Below are 19,404 nucleotides of genomic sequence, written 5' to 3' on the forward strand. Positions count from 1 at the left end.
CTGCACGTTCACCCCAAGATCAGAACATGCAATGCTCAAAAAATTAACCAAAGAGCTATATCTCTACGGGCTTTAGAAATGTTTTAACAATACAGTTAGAAAGACTGAAGTAAGGTTTGTTTGGAAGATCTGGCAGGAGAGAGGCTCTTCTCTCTAAATATGTACACTTTCAAAAATATACAAGCATTGAATCATGAGTTGTGCTTAGTTTCTCACACGTTTTCTCCAGGTTGACATCACCCTTGATTAATGACTGATCAGAATCTGTGTGTTTTTACACCTGAGGCTAGATTTGAATAATTTTAGAACCTGATAAGGGCCAGATGGTTTTGTTTTCATATCATAATGATATAAGGGAACCTTTAGAAATTAAAGAGAGTTATTTTTTTCTCACACCTGTAAGTAGGAGTGGAAACGAAATTAATGTTCTGTCATGTTGCAGTGAACTGACCAAGTTCAAAATATGCTTTCATTAATAAAATGGTCAATATTGCATCCTTCATGCTTGTGGGGCCATCATCTAAACCTTGTTCTCAGTGAGTCACTGACAGGAAGCAAGCATTCAGCTGCATACTTGTTCCATTTAACCAGGGGCTAGTGAACACTTTTTTTTCCCCATCAGTTACGTACTTCATAAATAAGTTCAGAAGAATAACAGGAACCAGCTTTCAAAATCCTGCTTCCTAAACAGGTTTAGCCTTGGATAGGAACCTAGTATTGAATGATTTACTTACAGATTGTGTGTGTTCTGCAAAAAGACACCATACAGTGATATTTAGAAGACAAATTCCTTGAATGTCTTGATCCTTAATAATTTTGTAATCACAGATCAGCCACTTACTTTTTTGGGATAAAGTAATGATGTGAACTATAATTGGCCGCATGGGTGCTATGCATTCTTCATCATGCCAGTCATATACTGTATAAAAAAAATCATTTTTGCACAGGCTTAGATGTGGCAGAAGATGGGCAAGAGTTGTACCATAGATGTCAGTTATATTCACCAGTTAGGCTATTATAGGAGAGCCGCCATATGCAAAGCATGCCTCGCTGCAGCCTAAACTGAAAAAACACAATGCTGGGAACAAGAAATGGTGAGACCTCCATTGAGCTTTTGCCATTGTGCAGTCTTCTTCAATTAGAAGTTCTTTTCCCAGTTTTCGTTTAGCAAATGCATTTAGGCTTGAAGATATGACAGCCAAGAATTCAGCATGAACAGCTGCAGCCAACCGTCTGACTTGATGGTCTTTCCATTATGTTTTAGGGTGCATTTAGAGCATGGAGTGATCACAGCTGGTGGAATGCATGGGCATAATCAATGCTAAAGCATACACTGCCATATTGGAGAATGTTCTTCTGTCAATATTCACAGATGGGCAGGTAAAATAAAAAAAAAAGAATCTGTTCATGGACGGTCCACAAAGTGACCAAAATACCCAAGATTGACTGGTCCTTGAAAGCTTCTGGATGCTTTTTTGGGCCTGCTAGTCTCCTCTGAACAATAATCTTATTGAACACATGCGGGCCATACTTGAGTATACAGAAACCTGCTTGTTTAGAGCTTCTGGTGTATTTATGAGAAGAGTGGGCCAAAGGTCCTCAGCTCAAGGTTGCAAAAATCATTGATTCCATGCCTACCTGGGATAAGGTTTTGCAGGCAGCAAGCACTGAGACTGTTAAGTTCGTTCTATTATGCTTATGTGGCATTTGTATCAGTAGATACCATGAGATATGTGTAGATAGATGAGTAGGTCCGATCCCACTCACGGGCCCATATGCAATTCACTTTTTCACCTGAGTTTTCCTAGGTGATATTTTTAAACTTGTCAATAAAATGTATTTTAAGCCACCAGAAAGCAAGAGAATGCTCAAATACATTTGATAGTACTTTACTAACTACCTTTTGGTACTTTTTTAGTTGGAAAGTGCTGGAAAGATATTATAAATTGAAGATGAAAAATTATCTCCTAGGAGAAAACTTAGGTGAAAAAGTGATTTGCATATGGTCCACTATCTCTTCGAGTTTTCTCTTAGGTGATATTTTGAGATTGTAAATAAAATTTAAGCCACAAGCAAGCAACACAATGCTCAGAATAATATTGACAGTACTTTTTTACCTACTTTGTGCAAAAGTACATTTGAACAGAAGATGAAAAATTAACTCCTAGGGGAAAACAAAAATGTGAATTGGATCAGGCCGACTGAAAGTCGAGGTGTCTGTTTACTTATGAGATGCCTCTGCATAGGTACAGCATGTTTAGTTTACAGGATGAAAGACCAAGACTTGACACCAAACTGCTTTGAAAATAATGGTAATCTGCCTCACTTATCCATCTGTTCTGTCTGCAGGAAGAGTATTTGTCCATGAATGGGCTCACCTGAGATGGGGAGTTTTTGATGAATACAACAATGATGAACCATTCTACTTAAGCGGACAAGGTGCGGTGGAAGCAACCAGGTACATCTTGAATTATTATTTGTTATATTTAAGCTGAACTACTCTTTATTTACTATAGCAGTATTTGACAACTAATGTAACATTTCCCTATATTGCTTTGCATACATTTTATAAGTCTGAGAGGGTAATGTACCTTTTAAGTCAAGTACAGATACAATTACAATTTAAGTCATCCAAAGGGACCTAGAAGCCTAAGACTTTTTTTTACTCTACCTCTTTCACTACAAATACACGTGTCCAGTTCAGGGTAACATTTAAAGGATGGGTAAGGTCAGATAGGGTTTAGTATATTGCGCAATGCTGTAAAGCACTCCATGGGCCAGTTTCATTACAGTTAACGTGGCCATACACTTATAGATTTGCAGCAGATTCGACCATCAGATAGATTTCTGTCAGATGCCTGTCAAGTCGAATCTGACTGGAATCTATCTGATGTGTGCCACACACTAGGAACAGATTTCCAATAGATTTCAGAATGAAATCTATTGGAAATAGATCTAAATGCATTATTGGACCATTAGATCAAATGAAACTCTATGGACCATCGATCTGCTGCCAGCTGCAGATCGGTCTATATTTTCCATCCAGTCAGGTAGATTAAATCGATCGAAATCGGCTGCAAATCGATCGATCGGCTGATTCGATAGAACTGATTTCCGATCGATTCAATAGAATCAATCGATGGCTGAAATCGACCAGTGAATCGGCCCCTTAACCTCTTGCAGCCCGCATCACGTCAATGGGCGTGGCCGCGGCGGTAGCCCCAGGACCGCCTAACGCTGATTGGCGTAAAGTCCTGGAGCTCTGTTTTGCAGGAGATCGCGCGCAGGCTGCGCGCGCATCTCCTGCTTGGGGGGCGGAGTTCCTCCCCGCCTTCAGTCTCCGAGCGGCTATCGCCGCTCGGGAGACTGTTAGACGGCGTGATCGCCGTCTATTTAGCCTGTGCAGCGCTGCGATCAGCAGCAGCGCTGCACTGGGGACAGCTGTGTGACACGGCTGTCCCCCTGGGGGACAAGAGAGCGATCGGCTCTCATAGGCAGAAGCCTATGACAGCCGATCGCCGTAATTGGCTGGCTGTGGGGAGGGAGGGAGGGATGGGGTTTAAAGAAACAGCCTTTTTTTAACAAAAACACAAACAAAAATATTGATGTAAAAAAAAATAAACATGGTGGGAGCGATCAGACCCCACCAACAGGGAGCTCTGTTGGTGGGGAGAAAAGGGGGGGGATCACTTGTGTGCAGTGTTGTGCGGCCCTGCAGCTTGGCCTTAAAGCTGCAGTGGCCAATTTTACTCAAAATGGCCTGGTCACTAGGGGGTTTAGCCCTGCAGTCCTCAAGAGGTTAAGACGGAAAAAAATAGTAGTCTGAAGGTGCATACACACACCATACCGCCGGCAACGAGGGGTCCGTCAGACCATCTCGCTGGGCAGACGTTCAGCCGACAGTAGCACGTGTGTACGCGCTGTCGGCAGATTGATAAGGCTGTTTCTGAACTATCCGCCTCCTGAATCCTCTGTTTTAAGTTCCGGTAATTCCGCAAAACAGGCTGTACTGGGCATGTGCAGTTCGGCAGTATGCGCCCCGTTAAGCTCCCATTGTCTGTAGCATTCTGTGCATGGACCCGACTGGCTGAATTTCTGGGGCTTCTAACAAAGGATCCAGGGGAGGAGGACGAGGGACCGATTAGCCTGAAGGGGCTGGAGGAAGCCCCAGGTTTGTATAATTTTTTTATTTTTACCATCTCAGGTACACTTTGTTTGTTGAGGTTTGTGTTTTGTCAGACTTCAGGTCCAGCGAGAGTTAATTGCCAATTGCTGGTTTATGATGGAAAATTTCAGTAATAAGTAATCAGGCCTAATAAAAACACTAACAAAACACACACAAACAATAAGAAAATTAAATTGAAAGTGAAACTATAAAAATAAGTTATTCCCTACTGTTGAGTTATGACTCTATATAGCGCTGCTCCTGCTGCACATGACTTATCTGCTTCAGTGATGGCTCTTCTGCTGATCCTCTGCCTCTCATATTTTAAAGGTGGCTACACATGATACAATAAAATGATACAATTTTACGGCAATTCAATAAAAAAAGATTGGTGTAAGAAACATGGAGGAAGCAGCTGCGGGCAGTCTGGCGTCCTCCACAGCTGCCTCCATTCCTCTGCCTAGTGTGTCACCCGTGCCTCCGGCGTCTAGCACGCCGAGGACGGGTTTGTCAGCTGCACATAGGGTTGCATTGTCGCGTGCGCGCGCACACAGACAGGACCTTTATGCGGGGGAGGAGGCGCGTCAGCTGACCAGATGGTCGGCTGACGTCAGAGGAGACGTTCGCCGCTCCTCATTGGCTCAGAGGAGTGGGCGTGCCAATTGGGTCTCCTCTGCTTCTTAAGCCTCTCGGCTTCACTCGCAAACTGTCTGCTGTTGCGAATACTACGTGTTAGCGCTCAGACCTTAGATAGATCCGGTGTGCTTTGATCCGGGAGGAAACCGGGGATTTCACACTAGATAAGAATATTATTGTTTGCATTGCTCTTTATTGATATCTGTGTATGACTCTGGCTTGATTCTGACCTCTCTCTCGTTTACTGTCTCTGTACTTCTGCCCATCTGATCCTGTTGCCGACTCAGCCTGAATTACCACCTTCCTATTGCTTTCTGATTCTGTACTGTGATTACCTGTCTGTTGCCGACCTTGCCTGTCTGACCTCGCCTCCCCACCAGAGAGCCCTGACCTCTGGTGAGGACCACTGTACTGATAGTACCCACCAGCTCCTCTGGTGAGGTATAGCTATCTATCAAGTACCACTGTTGCACCAAGCACTATACATTGTATATCTTTCTGTGTGTAGTTACACCTGTTACACCATCTGTATTTGTTGTCACGGCAGCTTCTGATATACCAGCATTATAGGTGATTCTGCAGATCATCTTATAATCAGGTATATATCTGCATTATAGGTGATACTGCAGATCACCTGATAATCAGAATTCTGCCTCTTGCTGACACAGATCGTTACAATTGGATTTCCCAAAAAATCGTACGTTTTTTTTATTCGAGTAAGACATCCGACTGGATTTCCTGTTTTTATTCGATAAAAGTTAATCGGGAATGGTGGATTTTTCTGATCAATTTTTATAAAAAATTGAATGCTGTGTGGTAGATTGTCAATGTATTACTATATACACCCAAGCAATTTTCTCAGAGTTTCCAATTATTTTTATCATAACTGAGGAAAAATTGAACATAGGTGTGTGGTGCATTGGTCAGATTTTTTAAATGTTACAATCAATCAGAAAAATTGATCGCAATTTTTGAATTGAACAGATTTTTAAAAATTGTATGGTGTGTGGCCACCTTTAGACAAAGCCCCTGAACAAGCATGCAAATCAGAGGTTTCTAAAATAAATCTGACAATATTAGCTGCATGCTTGTTTCAGGCCTGCGATTCAGACACTATTGCAGCCAAAGAGATCAGCAGGATTTCCAGGCAACTGGTACTGTTTAAAAGGAAATAAATATGGCAGCCTCCATATCCCTCTCACTTCAGGTTCCCTTAACTTTGCAACTAACAATTAAAAGCCACATTATTCTATTTTCAGTGTCCATCTTAGTAGAACTGATAAATAAAGCTTCCTCAAAAGTAAACATTTTTAAAAAGACTCAATGTCCAAATAAATAAAAAGGAAATAAACAGAATGCAATGATTTGCTAATCGTATAAAACCCAATAGTCCTCTGAAAAGGACAACAAAGCAACTCTAGAAACCAGGATTTTTTTGATTTTTTTTAATACTGCACTAATTGTTTTCATTGAGTGATTGGTCTAGAGTTCAATAAACATTTATCTTAAGTTTTCTCACTGATTATTTTTTCAAAATATATACATATTACATTTTCAGCAAGCAATAGATTATTAATTTTAGCAAATATTTTCTCTCCTCACCACTCAGTTGCTTAATAAGTGTTTGAATTATTACAATTTTAGAATTGTTTTAAAGTGACTCTGTAACAAAAATTACAACGTTTTTTCTACCATCCTACAAGTTCCTAAACCTATTCTGATCTGTTCTGGCTCACTGCAGTACTTTGTACTATCACGGTCTCTGTAATAAATCAATGTATCTTTCCCCTGTCAGACTTGTCAGCCTGTGTCTGGAAGGCTGCCAACTCTTCCGTGCTGGTCTGTTCCTCTATGCACACTTCAGTGTGTGTTTTATTTACATAAGCCAACAGCTTCTCTGCTATCTTATCAGTGATAGAAGATAAAAACCCTCCTCTGTAAAGCAGCCCATACACTCAGCCGATTTTCTGGCCGATCGATCGATTGCAAATCAGTTGGCCAATCGACCGATCGACGGCCGATTTCGATGGATTTCCATCGAACTTGCAGGGTGGAAAATTTAGGTCGATCTGATGAGATTGCTTATCAGTTTGCATTGGCCTTAATGGAAATCTGATGGCAAAAAAATGCCATCAGATCGAATTTCAATAGATTTCAAACTGAAATCTATTGGAATTCTATCCTGGTAAAAAATGTTCTAAAAACGCATCAGATAGATCATCAGATGCATTTCTTATCTATCTGCTGCCAATCTGACGAGTGTATGGGCACCTTTAGGCTGTGAAAGTAGCTGGCTGACACATACTGAGGAATTACAAACACAGGCACAGGCAGAGCTGTCTGCAGGAAGCCTGTAATGTTCAGTGCATGAGAGAAGAAGGGGACAGAAGGTAAACACACAAATGATCTTTTGAGATTCAAAAGGAAAGCTGTATACAGCCTGCTTGTGTATGGATGTATTTTCTATGTGTGGACATATTGTACATCAATCTACTTCCTGTTTTGGTGGCCATTTTGTTTGTTTATAAACAAACTTTTTAAAACTGTTTTTGACTACTTTTAATGCGGCAGGGAGCGGCGAAATTGTGACAGAGGGTAATAGGAGATGTCCCCTAACGCACTGGTATGTTTACTTTTGTGCGATTTTAACAATACAGATTCTCTTTAAGCTTACTGTATTATATTATACTAGTAGACCTAAGTCCGTTTAAAAATGTTTAAAAATGGGCTCTAGGTCTGTGTTTAAACCCCGCCTCCCTGCCCTCCCCTCTCATTCTCCCGTGACCGCCGCCACCGCCGCACAGTCATCGCGCATGCGCGCCCTTCCCAGCCCCCTGCCTGTCCTGCTCCCGTCCAACAGCTGTCCCTGCAGCACATGCGCAGTAGCACGCAGGGACACACACACGGACATGGGACACAGAGACAAAGGGGTTTTATGATAGAGGATTTTTTTTCCAATCTCTCTCTTACACTTTCTCTGACCAATTACAGCTATCCCCCCCCCCCTTTTTTTTTTTTATATGCTACTAAGTTGCAGAAAGATGTTCATGTTCCTTCTTGATTTAGCAAGTTGGTCTGAAGCATGCAAATATTTACATGTTTTCTTGCACATTTGTTGAAAATGTTTCTGTTTCCTGCATTAATAAAGATTTTGCATGTCAAGTGTAATAAATTAATTCTTTATACATAGTGTTGATTGGTGCACATGAAATCATTTACTTTGTAAAAATGTAAAAAAGAACATATGAAATGTAACTATTATCTGCTTTATAAAAAATTAAATATTATATTTAAAATATAAATCTTGTTTCAGGTGTCCCCTGAGCCTGAAAGGCGTAGCTAAAATTGACATTTATGTTGGAACAAACAAGCAGAAAGTAGATTGTGAAATTGACGAAACAGGAATCTATGAGGAGGGCTGTGAGTTCTTCCCAAATGTGGACCCGAATGTTCGTGAATCTGTTATGTATGCACAGGCCCTGGACCCGGTAAGCATGAAAAACAAACCTTATGTTTTTTACACCTATTTTGACAGGGTTTGGACTAGTCTATCTCCTCATGGGGGATTCTTAGTTACAAAAGAACTTACTGAATGATAATTGCTTAGGCCAACTACCAATATTGTGTGCAAAGGAGTAGGGATACAAGGTGGGGAGGGACCCCAAATGTTATGCAAATAACAGTCTTACCTCAAACTGGAGATTAAGAAGACATAATTTAGTGGACACAGAAAAGGATGACACATTTCACGGGATCTACCCGCTTCTTCAGATTAATGATTACAATGTCTTATACAGCTGTACGCACGGACTTGGAGGCCCTAAGTTTGCTCCTGCTGTAGTGTGCTAATTATAGCTAAAAAAAAGAGTAAAAATAGTCTTTTCATCATCGTTGTTTAGATTATTTTCCGGGATTCCGGTAATAATCCCCTATGAGGAGATGGACTAGTCCAAAATCTGTCAGATCTTTCAAAGTTGTACTGCTTACTGTAAGTGACGGTAACACAGGCAAAAAGGTAACTTGTGGTGCATTTTACTCTGGGAGCAAAATACATTTTACATGCATGTATTTTAAAATCTACAAATTTTTGACATAGTGGTCCTTTAAATTGGTTCTTAATTGCCTTTTTTACTGTCTGTCTGGAATTATCATTATGATGCAACTTGATGGTTGTACTTATCAGTTCTCAAGGAAACAATGCAAATTCCCAACTATACAGAAATGCCTCCTGTTCTGTAGAGATGGCCCAAACCCTAGCCGGTGAGTACTATTAGGCGAAGATCGTGTATTCGCACATGGTACTATTCAACCCGCCCCCATACATCATCATTGGGCTAAACTTTGACCGCTTACATCACAGTCAGTCCGCAGGCACATGGCAGCCAATCACCCTGCACTCCCTCACGGACCTCTTCCCCCCCCCCCCCCCCCCCGCCCCCTATAAAAACGCTGCAGCGCGTGCCATGTTCCAGTCTGTCTTCAGGTGGAATAGTGAGAGGAAGCACGTGTGTGTGTGTGTGTGTGTGTGTGTGTGTGTGTGTGTGTGTGTGTGTGTGTGTGTGTGTGTGTGTTTGTGTGTGTGCGTGTGCGTGCGTTGTGTGTGTGTGCGCACGCAACACTCCACAGCCCACAGGCAGCCATCCAGAGCTGTGCCCACTATAATTGTGTGTCACATTAGACACAAGCACAATAGTGCTCCAGGGCATCTGTTATTATCACTGTATTGTGTTTGAACTGTTGCATTCTCAGTGTCTAGCACCAAAAGAAACAGTCCTGCGCTATCTTCACACACTGATGGAGGGGTGCTCAAAAGGGTGCTGCTCCAAATGCTGGGTGGTGTTAGTGAATCTACAAAAATACAAAAGGAACAGGAGCGCACCCCTAGTGCAATAAAAAATTTTACTAAAAATTGACACTCACAGTGTATCAGTAGGTACATGCGCCTGTCAGGCCTGCCGGCAGTCCTCTCCTCTCACCCGCGCTTGGCCAGAGCAGCGGGGACCGATGACACTGGTAGGGAGCTGGAAGCGGTGGGCGGAGCCAGGACGCGGAAATACCGTCTGACGTCACGACTCGTTTCAGCGTTAACCACGCCTTCGTCAGGTGACACAACGGCGGGGACAGCAGTCTTTTATCTACCCTCGTATGGGAGGGGAAAGGGGAGGAAACAGGAGGTGTTTCCAATGCGTAGATGTTTCCAATGCGTAGATAGGGCCACCTCTCGGGGCTCGCTATTTGATACATAAATGTTTTAATATAACAACAATTGGATTATACATTAAAAAGAAAAACTATTATTAAAAATAGATAGTATATGTCTCAGTACTTATGGGCTAGTACTAGAGAACTGTTTCAGCTGGACTCTAGAAGAGATGAGGGCTAGCATGCCCCCATTAGAGTACAAACCTATGCCATTAATAGGTAACTTATATAGAGCCAGTGCACGGTTATAATACTGGCAGGTGGACATAAAAAACTACAGGATTACACAGTGGGCACTATAAGACTTGAGAATTGTGAGTGCCCACGATCTGGGCAGTCATGGCGAGACATCTGGCCGCAGATCCCTTTGATGGCAAGGGGAAGGGGGATGCAGGAGCGGATAAGACATCAAACTCAGACTATCGTGGGGGGACCGGCATGCCCGGATTAATCGGCACCATGCGACATTATGGTCGCACCGGCGGCAAGTAGTGTCAATGGTCCCCCACTATGTGATTAGAGGGACGAGAATTGCCGCCGGAGTGTCCATAGATATCACTAGCTATATCGAGAACAGAGATGCCTGGCTAGGAATTATACACCCTAGTTATAATCATAATCACGTTCATGACAATGGCATTTCTAGCCACAGGAGGCTTCAGTAGATACCTACGCCATGGCTTGAATTACGGGGGCAACTCCTCAGATACCCCCCTGGTTAATTGACAAAGTCCCGCGGGGAATTTTACTCAGCTAGCCAAGGACGGAACAACTAAATCATAGCCATATTCGTGGCCCTAGTTCTATGATTAATATGGATATGGCCCCCGCCTATAATTCGGATTGGAGGCTACCCTCTGGATGGGGGTGAGGGGGGGGGGTTGTGAATTTAGCAAAATGGGAGGGACGGGCCACAAGTGACCATTCCCTTGTGGCCCTACTGCCGGCTCAGCTTACAAAATAAAACGTAAGTGTAGAGGAGTAATTTAACTGACAGAACATGGTTGGTTCCACTTACAGGACAGTGCGGGGGGATGGGGGGGGAGGGGGGGAGGAATAAAAGTGGGGGGGGGGGGTGGAGAAGGGTAAGGGAGGAAAGAGAGATGGGAAAGGAGAGAAGGGAAGGGCAGACAAAGGGAAGGAGAGATGGGTGAGGGGAAAGATAGTTGGTGGGTAGAAATTGGGAAAGGGAAAGGGGAGTGTGAAGTAGGGGGAAAAACACAGACAGTATGGCAGTCCAATATCTCATTGCAGGAAACTTCGAACTTCCAGATGCTCGTTCAGGCCATTTGGCAACAAACTATTCAGCTTGAAGATCCAGAACACCTCTTGTTCACAAAGTCTCTTGTACCGCAAGCCTCTGGATAAGGTGGATGGAATGCTTTCAAGGCCCAGAATTTTGAGGCAACTAGGATCTGACTGATGGTATTTTGTGAAATGCCTGGGCACACTGTGCTTCTCGGATTTAGACAATATGTTGCATTTATGTTCACCAAGCCTTTTCCTTAAGGGCCTGGTTGTTCTTCCAACTTAGAGTTTCTTACAGCTACATATTAGAACATAAATGACAAAATCTGTTGCACAGTTAATGAAGTGTTTAAGCGGTAGGGTCCATCCTTCCGGATGTTGTAAACACTTCATGCCATGTGGCATAAAAGGACAACAACCACAACGTGAGTTCCCACACCTGAAGTTGCCCACAATACTGGATTTCAACCATGTTTGAGGGGGTTCTTGCTTCCTATTACTCGGTGCAATTTGATTTTTTAGGGAACGTGCCTTCTTAAAGATCACTTTTGGTGCTTCTGGCATAGCGGATTTCAACAATGGAAACGCGTCGTGACGTCAGACGGCATTTCCGTGTCCTGGCTCCGCCCACTGCTTCCAGCTCCCCACCAGTGTCATCGGTCCCCGCTGCTTTGCCCAAGCGCGGGTGAGAGGAGAGGACTGCCGGCAGGCCTGACAGGCGCATGTACCTACTGATACACTGTGAGTGTAACTTTTAATGCGTGTCAATTTTTAGTAAAAAGTTTTATTGCACTAGAAGTGCATTCTCAGTGTCTGTCTGATCCAGACAGAGCCCACTGGCACTGATCCACACCTATGCCCACTTGTAGTGATATTGAATTGTATGCCACATAAAAGCACACAACACAAGCACAGTTTTACCACTACTGCTCCAGGGCATCTGTTATTATCACTGTATTGTGTTTGACCTCACCTGTTGCGTACCTCAGTATCTGTCTGATAGTCCACAGACTGAGTCCACTGGCACCGACCCACACTTGTGCCCACTTGTAGTGATATTGAATTATGTACCACATAACACACAAACACAGTTTTACCACTACTTTAATTGCGGTGCTGTGTCTGCAACAAGTGAAAAATAATGCAGTGGTGCAGTGGATGTGCTACTATGCCTGCAACTGAATGTGGCGACAACAATAGCAGTAGTGTACACAGCTCTGGTTGTCAGTGGGCAGTCTGGTGTCACACACCAAGATACTGCCAACAATTTTTTCTGTTAGACGGAGTCGAGGAGTCGGAGTCGGGGCAATTTTGGGCACCCGGAGTCAGAGTCATTGATTTCATAAACTGAGGAGTCGGAGTCGGGAGTCGGAGTCGGATGATTTTGTACAAAATCCAAAGCCCAGTTATGTATTAGACTAAGGAGTCAGAGTCGAGGAGTCGGAGTCAGGGCCATTTTGGGTACCCAGAGTCGGAGTTGGAGTCATGGTTTCATAAACTGAGGAGTCGGAGTTGGAGTCGGAAGATTTTTGTACCGACTCCACAGCTCTGGTTGCCTTAGCAATTATTACTACCTCTTTGATACATCAGTATTGCTAGTATTTCAGGTAATAGAAGGTTTGACTCTAGGCCAGCTTAGAGTTGGGATAAGGATTGGCTACATTTATAGGGTTAAGTGAAAACATTGAGTTGCTTTTAGGTTAATAACAGATTAGGATGTGGATGATAGGTAGTTTTTAAGCCCTTAAGATATGCTTGAAACCTGTACTTAAAGGGAACATTAACTGAGAGGGATATGGAGGTTTCCTTTTAAACAAGACCAGTTCTCTGGCAGTCCTGCTTATCACTTTGGCTGGAGTAGTGGCTGAATCACATACCTGAAACAAGCATACAGCTAATCCAATCTGACTTCAGTCAGAGCACCTGATCTGCATGCTTGTTGAGGGGCTGGGGCTGAAAGTATTAGAGACAGAGGATCAGCAGGAGAGTCAGGCAACTGGTATTATTTTAAAAGGAAAAATCCATATCCTTCTCAGTTTAGGTTCCCTTTAATTTTATGTCTGACATATGAATGAAATAATTTATGATAGTTTCAGCCACCCTTCAACCCTTTAGCTGTTGGCAAATTATGCTTGCTTAGTCAAGTAGCCTGTACTGTCCTTAGTCCTTTGAAAAGGGAATAGTGGAAAGAAGCAACTGTTAAAGCAGATCTCCAGATTGCAATTAACATCCATCAGCCTTCCTGTAATTAAAACGTATAGTTATCTGCAGTTATCTCAGACCTGGGTTCAATTCCCGGCCAAGGTATGTGTAAGCTGGCTTTTGAAAGCCTACAAATCTTTAAGCAAGCTAATTTTTCTCTAGGATATATCATAATGGTACTGTAACGATCGGTGTAACACAGAGAGGGTCTGATTACCGGTGAACTGCAGTCTCACCAGGAATACAGAATATACCCGATTATTGGTGATCTGCAGTATCACCGATAATCAGATATATCTACTAACCTCTGGACACCAGGGAGAACAAGTGAGTGTTTATGCAACAGTATACTTTGAGCACTTCTCCAGAAGTGTGTTCCTTCCTATGGCCTAGACTCTCCAGGAGGAAGGGGCTAGGCTGTGGGTAGGAAGGTCAGAGCGTGAGTGACACCCAAGAGGGAGGGTGTCACTAACAGGTCTAGGAACTGCCTCTAACAGTAAGGCCAGTTCTCGAGGTCGGCAAGCCAGGTCGTTAACACACAGACAGATAAAGTACAGAATCAGGATGCAAAATACAGAGTCAGGAACGAGCAGAGTTTGGCAACAGGATATCAGAAATAGCAAGGTACAAGATCAGAGTTCAGAGGGATCGGCAGACAGGTGGAAGGTCATAACAAATAATACAATGCAATGTTCCTAATGCTAAGGTGTGAACGCCTTGATGTCAACACCTTTGGAAACTATGCTAGAACACAGATACAAACAAGGTCTGAGTGCTACCACGTTGTGATAGCAATGGCAGACAACCAGAGAATGCCCAGCACCCAGTATATATAGCAAGGTGCTCTCCGGCGCCTCCTCTAAGTGCTGGACCAATGGCAAGTGGTGAAATTGTCAGCTGACCAGCCTGGTCAGCTGACCCTTTTCTGGCTGCCATATAAGCTCTGCCTCTCAGCGCGCGCGCGCGTCCCTCTGAATCTGTGTGGACTAGCAGCCCCAGCCACACCAGACATGTCTTGCAATGTAATCCCTGATTCAAGCGCGGGGACCGCCGTCCCGCTCTCCAAGGGAGCGGCGGTTTCCCCGCGTCCGGCTGCAATGTCAGTCGCTCTGCTATCTGTGCAATCTGCCGCCTCCAACGCGGAATCCGCCGCTCTGTCCATGCGGCATGCAGGGGTTTCTCCGCGTTGTGCCGCCATGTTGGACGCGGAAACAGCCGCCTCACTCTGAGCCCTTGCGGCGGCTTTTCCGCGTTTCCTCACAGTACCCTCCCCCCCCCCCCCGAGGAGTGGACTCCGGACAGCTCCTACCTGGCTTCTCAGGATGCAACGCATGGAACTCCCTTCTCAATTTGTCAGCATGCATGCGACACTCAGGTACCCATGATCTCTCCTCGACGCCATACCCTTTCCAATGAACCAGATATTGTACTGAGTTCTGAACTATGCGAGAGTCTAAAATCTTCTCTACTTCGTACTCAGGTTAGTCATCTATCATCACCGGAGGAGGAGGAGTGGGACCCACATGAACTGCTGGCTTAAGCAGGGACACGTGAAAAGATCTCACGCCGCGCATACTGGCAGGGAGGTCAATGGCATAAGTGACATCATTGATCTTTCTGGTCACTGGGAATGGACCCACGTACCTGGGCCCCAACTTAGCTGAGGGCTGTTTCAAGGTCAAGTGACGTGTGGACACCCAGACTAAATCTCCTGGCAAAAACCTCCACTCCAATGAACATCTCTTGTCAGCTTGACCTTTTTGACTTTGAAACGCCTTCTCCAAATTATTTTTCCCAATCCACCATGTATCTTTAAATGACCTTTGCCAGGCCTCCAGAGCTGGAAACGGAGTGGAGGCGACTGGCAATGGGGAGAATTTAGGCAATTTCCCGGTCACTACCTGGAATGGACAAAATCCTGAAGAGGAACTTTTTAAATTATTGTGCGCAAATTCTGCGAAGGGTAAAAACTTAACACAATCATTTTGCGCTTCTGCAACGTAACACCTTAAAAACTGTTCCAATGATTGTTTGACTCTTTCCGTCTGACCATTGGTCTGTGGGTGGTAGCCCGATGAAAATGACAGTTCCATGCCCATTTGGTGACAGAATGCCCTCCAAAATCTGGAAACAAATTGGACTCCCCTATCTGACACGATGTTTTCCGGAATGCCATGCAATCGGAAAACGTGGATGATGAACAAATCGGCCAATTCCTGGGCCGAGGGGAGTCCTTTCAAGGGCACAAAATGGGCCATTTTACTAAAACGGTCGACTACCACCCAAATGACCGACATGCCCTCAGACTTGGGGAGTTCACCCACAAAATCCATGGACAAGTGGGTCCATGGCTCACTCGGGGTGGGCAAGGGCTGTAATTTTCCCACAGATGCCAGTCGGGAGGGCTTACTCCTCGCACATACCGCACACTCTCTAACAAACTCTTTGCAATCGGCTGCTAGAGACGGCCACCAAGCGCATCTGGCTACCAGATCCTGTGTTCTGGAGGCCCCAGGGTGTCCCGCATTCCTGTGTGAATGGAACATCTGCAAAATCTGAAGGCGAAATGGCAGTGGGATGAACATAACCCCTTTGGGCTTCCCTTCCCATTTTTTGCATTTTTTTTTCCATAAATAAATGTTGCCACGCTATTTTACATGATAATAAAAGTGTCCCCCATCAGTTATAAATGATTTTGAATTCAATTACTTACACTGCAAATCTCCTGTAAACAAATGCTGTTACTAGGTTACCTTCTCCCTCTCTCAGCGCTTCTGTTCTATTCTGAAGTTGCTGAGGCACGGCTGGCTTGAAGTGAAGTCAGTCATGTGGGAGGTCATGTGGTGACGCCCACATGACTTATGACTCAGTGTACAGAGTGGCGATGAGCTGCGGGCAGGGCTGTAATCCTACGCAGCCAAGTCTATTTGAACTAAGCAGGCAGAGGGATTTTAAAGCGGCGATTGTATTACACAGAGATAAGGCGACCCTGGGCTGGGTCGGGGCCATATAATGATAAGAGGATTAAGATAACAGGGGGTCTGAAAAGTACAAGGGAGGCACTGATCGTCTACACAGAGGTCTAACAGTGCACTAAGGTAATTAACTTTTTTTTTTCATTTTAGCTCGTAAGTCCTTTAAGCAAGCTCATTTTTCTCTAGGATATATCATAATGGTACATGCTAGGCTGGTTTCAGAATGTAGTGTTGGTGGTGGTATAGCGGTTAAGAGAGCTATCTACCACGCACTCAGACCTGGGTTCAACTCCCGGCCAAGGTATGTAAGCTGGCTTTTGAAAGCCTACAAATCTTTAAGCAAGCTCATTTTTCTCTAGGATATATCATAATGGTACATGCTAGGCTGTTTTCAGAATGTAGTGTTGGTGGTGGTATAGCGGTTAAGAGAGCTATCTACCACGCACTCAGACCTGGGTTCAATTCCCGGCCAAGGTATGTAAGCTGGCTTTTGAAAGCCTACAAATCTTTAAGCAAGCTCATTTTTCTCTAGGATATATCATAGTTACATAGTTACATAGTTACATAGTTATTTTGGTTGAAAAAAGACATACGTCCATCGAGTTCAACCAGTACAAAGCACAACTCCAGCCTGCTCCCTCACATATCCCTGTTGATCCAGAGGAAGGCGAAAAAACCCCTACAAGGCATGGTCCAATTAGCCCCAAAAGGGAAAAATTCCTTCCCGACTCCAGATGGCAATCAGATAAAATCCCTGGATCAACATCATTAGGCATTACCTAGTAATTGTAGCCATGGATGTCTTTCAACGCAAGGAAAGCATCTAAGCCCCCTTTAAATGCAGGTATAGAGTTTGCCATAACGACTTCCTGTGGCAATGCATTCCACATCTTAATCACTCTTACTGTAAAGAACCCTTTCCTAAATAAATGGCTAAACCGTTTTTCCTCCATGCGCAGATCATGTCCTATAGTCCTTTGAGAATGCCTAGGGACAAAAAGCTCATCCACCAAGCTATTATATTGCCCTCTGATGTATTTATACATGTTACCGGTAATTAGATCTCCTCTAAGGCGTCTTTTCTCTAGACTAAATAAACCCAGTTTATCTAACCTTTCTTGGTAAGCGAGACCTTCCATCCCGCGTATCAATTTTGTTGCTCGTCTCTGCACCTGCTCTAAAACTGCAATATCTTTTTTGTAATGTGGTGCCCAGAACTGAATTCTATATTCCAGATGTGGCCTTACTAGAGAGTTAAACAGGGGCAATATTATGCTAGCATCTCAAGTTTTTATTTCCCTTTTAATGCATCTAAAAATTTTGTTAGCTTTAGCTGCAGCGGCTTGGCATTGAGTACGATTATTTAACTTGTTGTCGATGAATACTCCTAAGTCCTTCTCCAAGTTTGATGTCCCCAACTGTATCCCATTTATTTTGTATGGTGCTAGACCATTGGTACGACCAAAATGCATGACTTTACATTTTCCAACATTGAATTTCATCTGCCATTTATGTGCCCATATAGCCATCCTATCCAGATCCTGTTGCAATATGACACTATCTTCCTGAGAGTTGATGATTCTGCACAATTTTGTATCTACTGCAAAAATAGCAACATTGCTCACTACTGCATCTACTAGGTCATTAATAAATAAATTGAAGAGCACTGGACCCAGTAACAGACCCCTGTGGGACCCCACTGCTGACAGTCTCCCATTTTGAGTACGATCCATTGACCACAACTCTTTGTTTTCTGTCCATTAGCCAGTTCCCTATCCATGCACACAGACTCTTCCCCAGTCCTTGCATCCTCAACTTTTTCACCAGACTTTTGTGGGGAACAGTGTCGAAGACCTTTGCAAAATCCAAGTATATCACATCTACAGCATTCCCAATATCCATATTAGCATTCACTACCTCATAAAAGCTGAGCATGTTAGTCAAACAGGACCTGTCTTTAGTAAACCCATGTTGATGCTGAGAAATAAGATTATTTTCTACTATGAAGTCATGTATAGTATCTCTTAGTAACCCCTCAAATAGTTTGCATACAATTGATGTTAAGCTTACAAGTCTATAATTTCCTGGATCTGATTTTTTGCCCTTCTTAAATAATGGGAAAACGTGGACCAATCCACTGGGACTCTGCCAGTTGAAAGAGAGTCACAAAAGATAAGATAAAGGGGTTTATCTATAACTGAACTTAATTCCCTTAGGACCCGAGGATGCATGCCATCCGGGCCAGGTGCCTTGTCTATTTTTAATTTATTTAGTCTTGCCTTCACTTCTTCCTGCATTAAGTATTTAATATTACAGTTAGAAGATTGAGACTCTTCTGCCTCTGTAATTTGCAACAGTGCTGTTTCCTTTGTGAAGACAGAAGCAAAGAAAGCATTTAATAACTCTGCCTTACCTTGGTCATCCACCATTGAGTTCCCACCCTCATCCTTTAGGAGTCCTATACAGTCAACCTTTCTTTTTTTAGAGTTGATGTACTTGTAAAACTTTTTTGGGTTAGATTTGATATCCCTAGCGATTTGATTTTCAGCTTCGATCTTTGCCAGCCTAATTTCTTTTTTACAATTTTTATTGCACTCCTTATAATTGCTTAGTGCAGCCTCGGTCCCCTCCTGTTTTAGGACCTTATAGGCATTCTTTTTCCTTTTCATTTTATCCCTAACCTTTCTATTCATCCATAGAGGCCTTTTTTTATTCCTAGACATTTTGTTTCCATATGGGATATACATACTACAATATAGATTGAGAATAAGTTTAAAAGCTTGCCATTTCCCTTCAGTTTCCTCCTCTTGTAGTACATTATCCCAGTTCACCAAACTTAGTGCCTGCCTAATTTGATTGAACTTAGCTTTTCTAAAATTCATAGTTTTAGTGGTCCCGCTGCCCCGTGGCCTATCAGTCACCAGATCAAATGTTATCATGTTGTGATCACTATTTCCCAAATGTTCTTGAACCTTA

The 19,404-nt window shown here is 43.4% G+C and overlaps 1 protein-coding gene across 3 annotated transcripts in view; it reads left to right on the forward strand.

The window, feature by feature from the left end:
- Window positions 1-19,404, forward strand: part of LOC137521074 (calcium-activated chloride channel regulator 1-like) — a 98,200-nt gene that overhangs the window by 32,045 nt on the left and 46,751 nt on the right. For all 3 annotated transcript variants that reach the window (XM_068239846.1, XM_068239849.1, XM_068239848.1), the window contains exons 5-6: window positions 2,350-2,458; window positions 8,115-8,289. In XM_068239846.1, the coding sequence (XP_068095947.1) occupies window positions 2,350-2,458; window positions 8,115-8,289 (284 nt within the window). The remainder of the gene's footprint in view (window positions 1-2,349; window positions 2,459-8,114; window positions 8,290-19,404) is intronic.

Source organism: Hyperolius riggenbachi, chromosome 6 (assembly GCF_040937935.1).
Source record: "Hyperolius riggenbachi isolate aHypRig1 chromosome 6, aHypRig1.pri, whole genome shotgun sequence".
NCBI lineage: Eukaryota > Metazoa > Chordata > Amphibia > Anura > Hyperoliidae > Hyperolius > Hyperolius riggenbachi.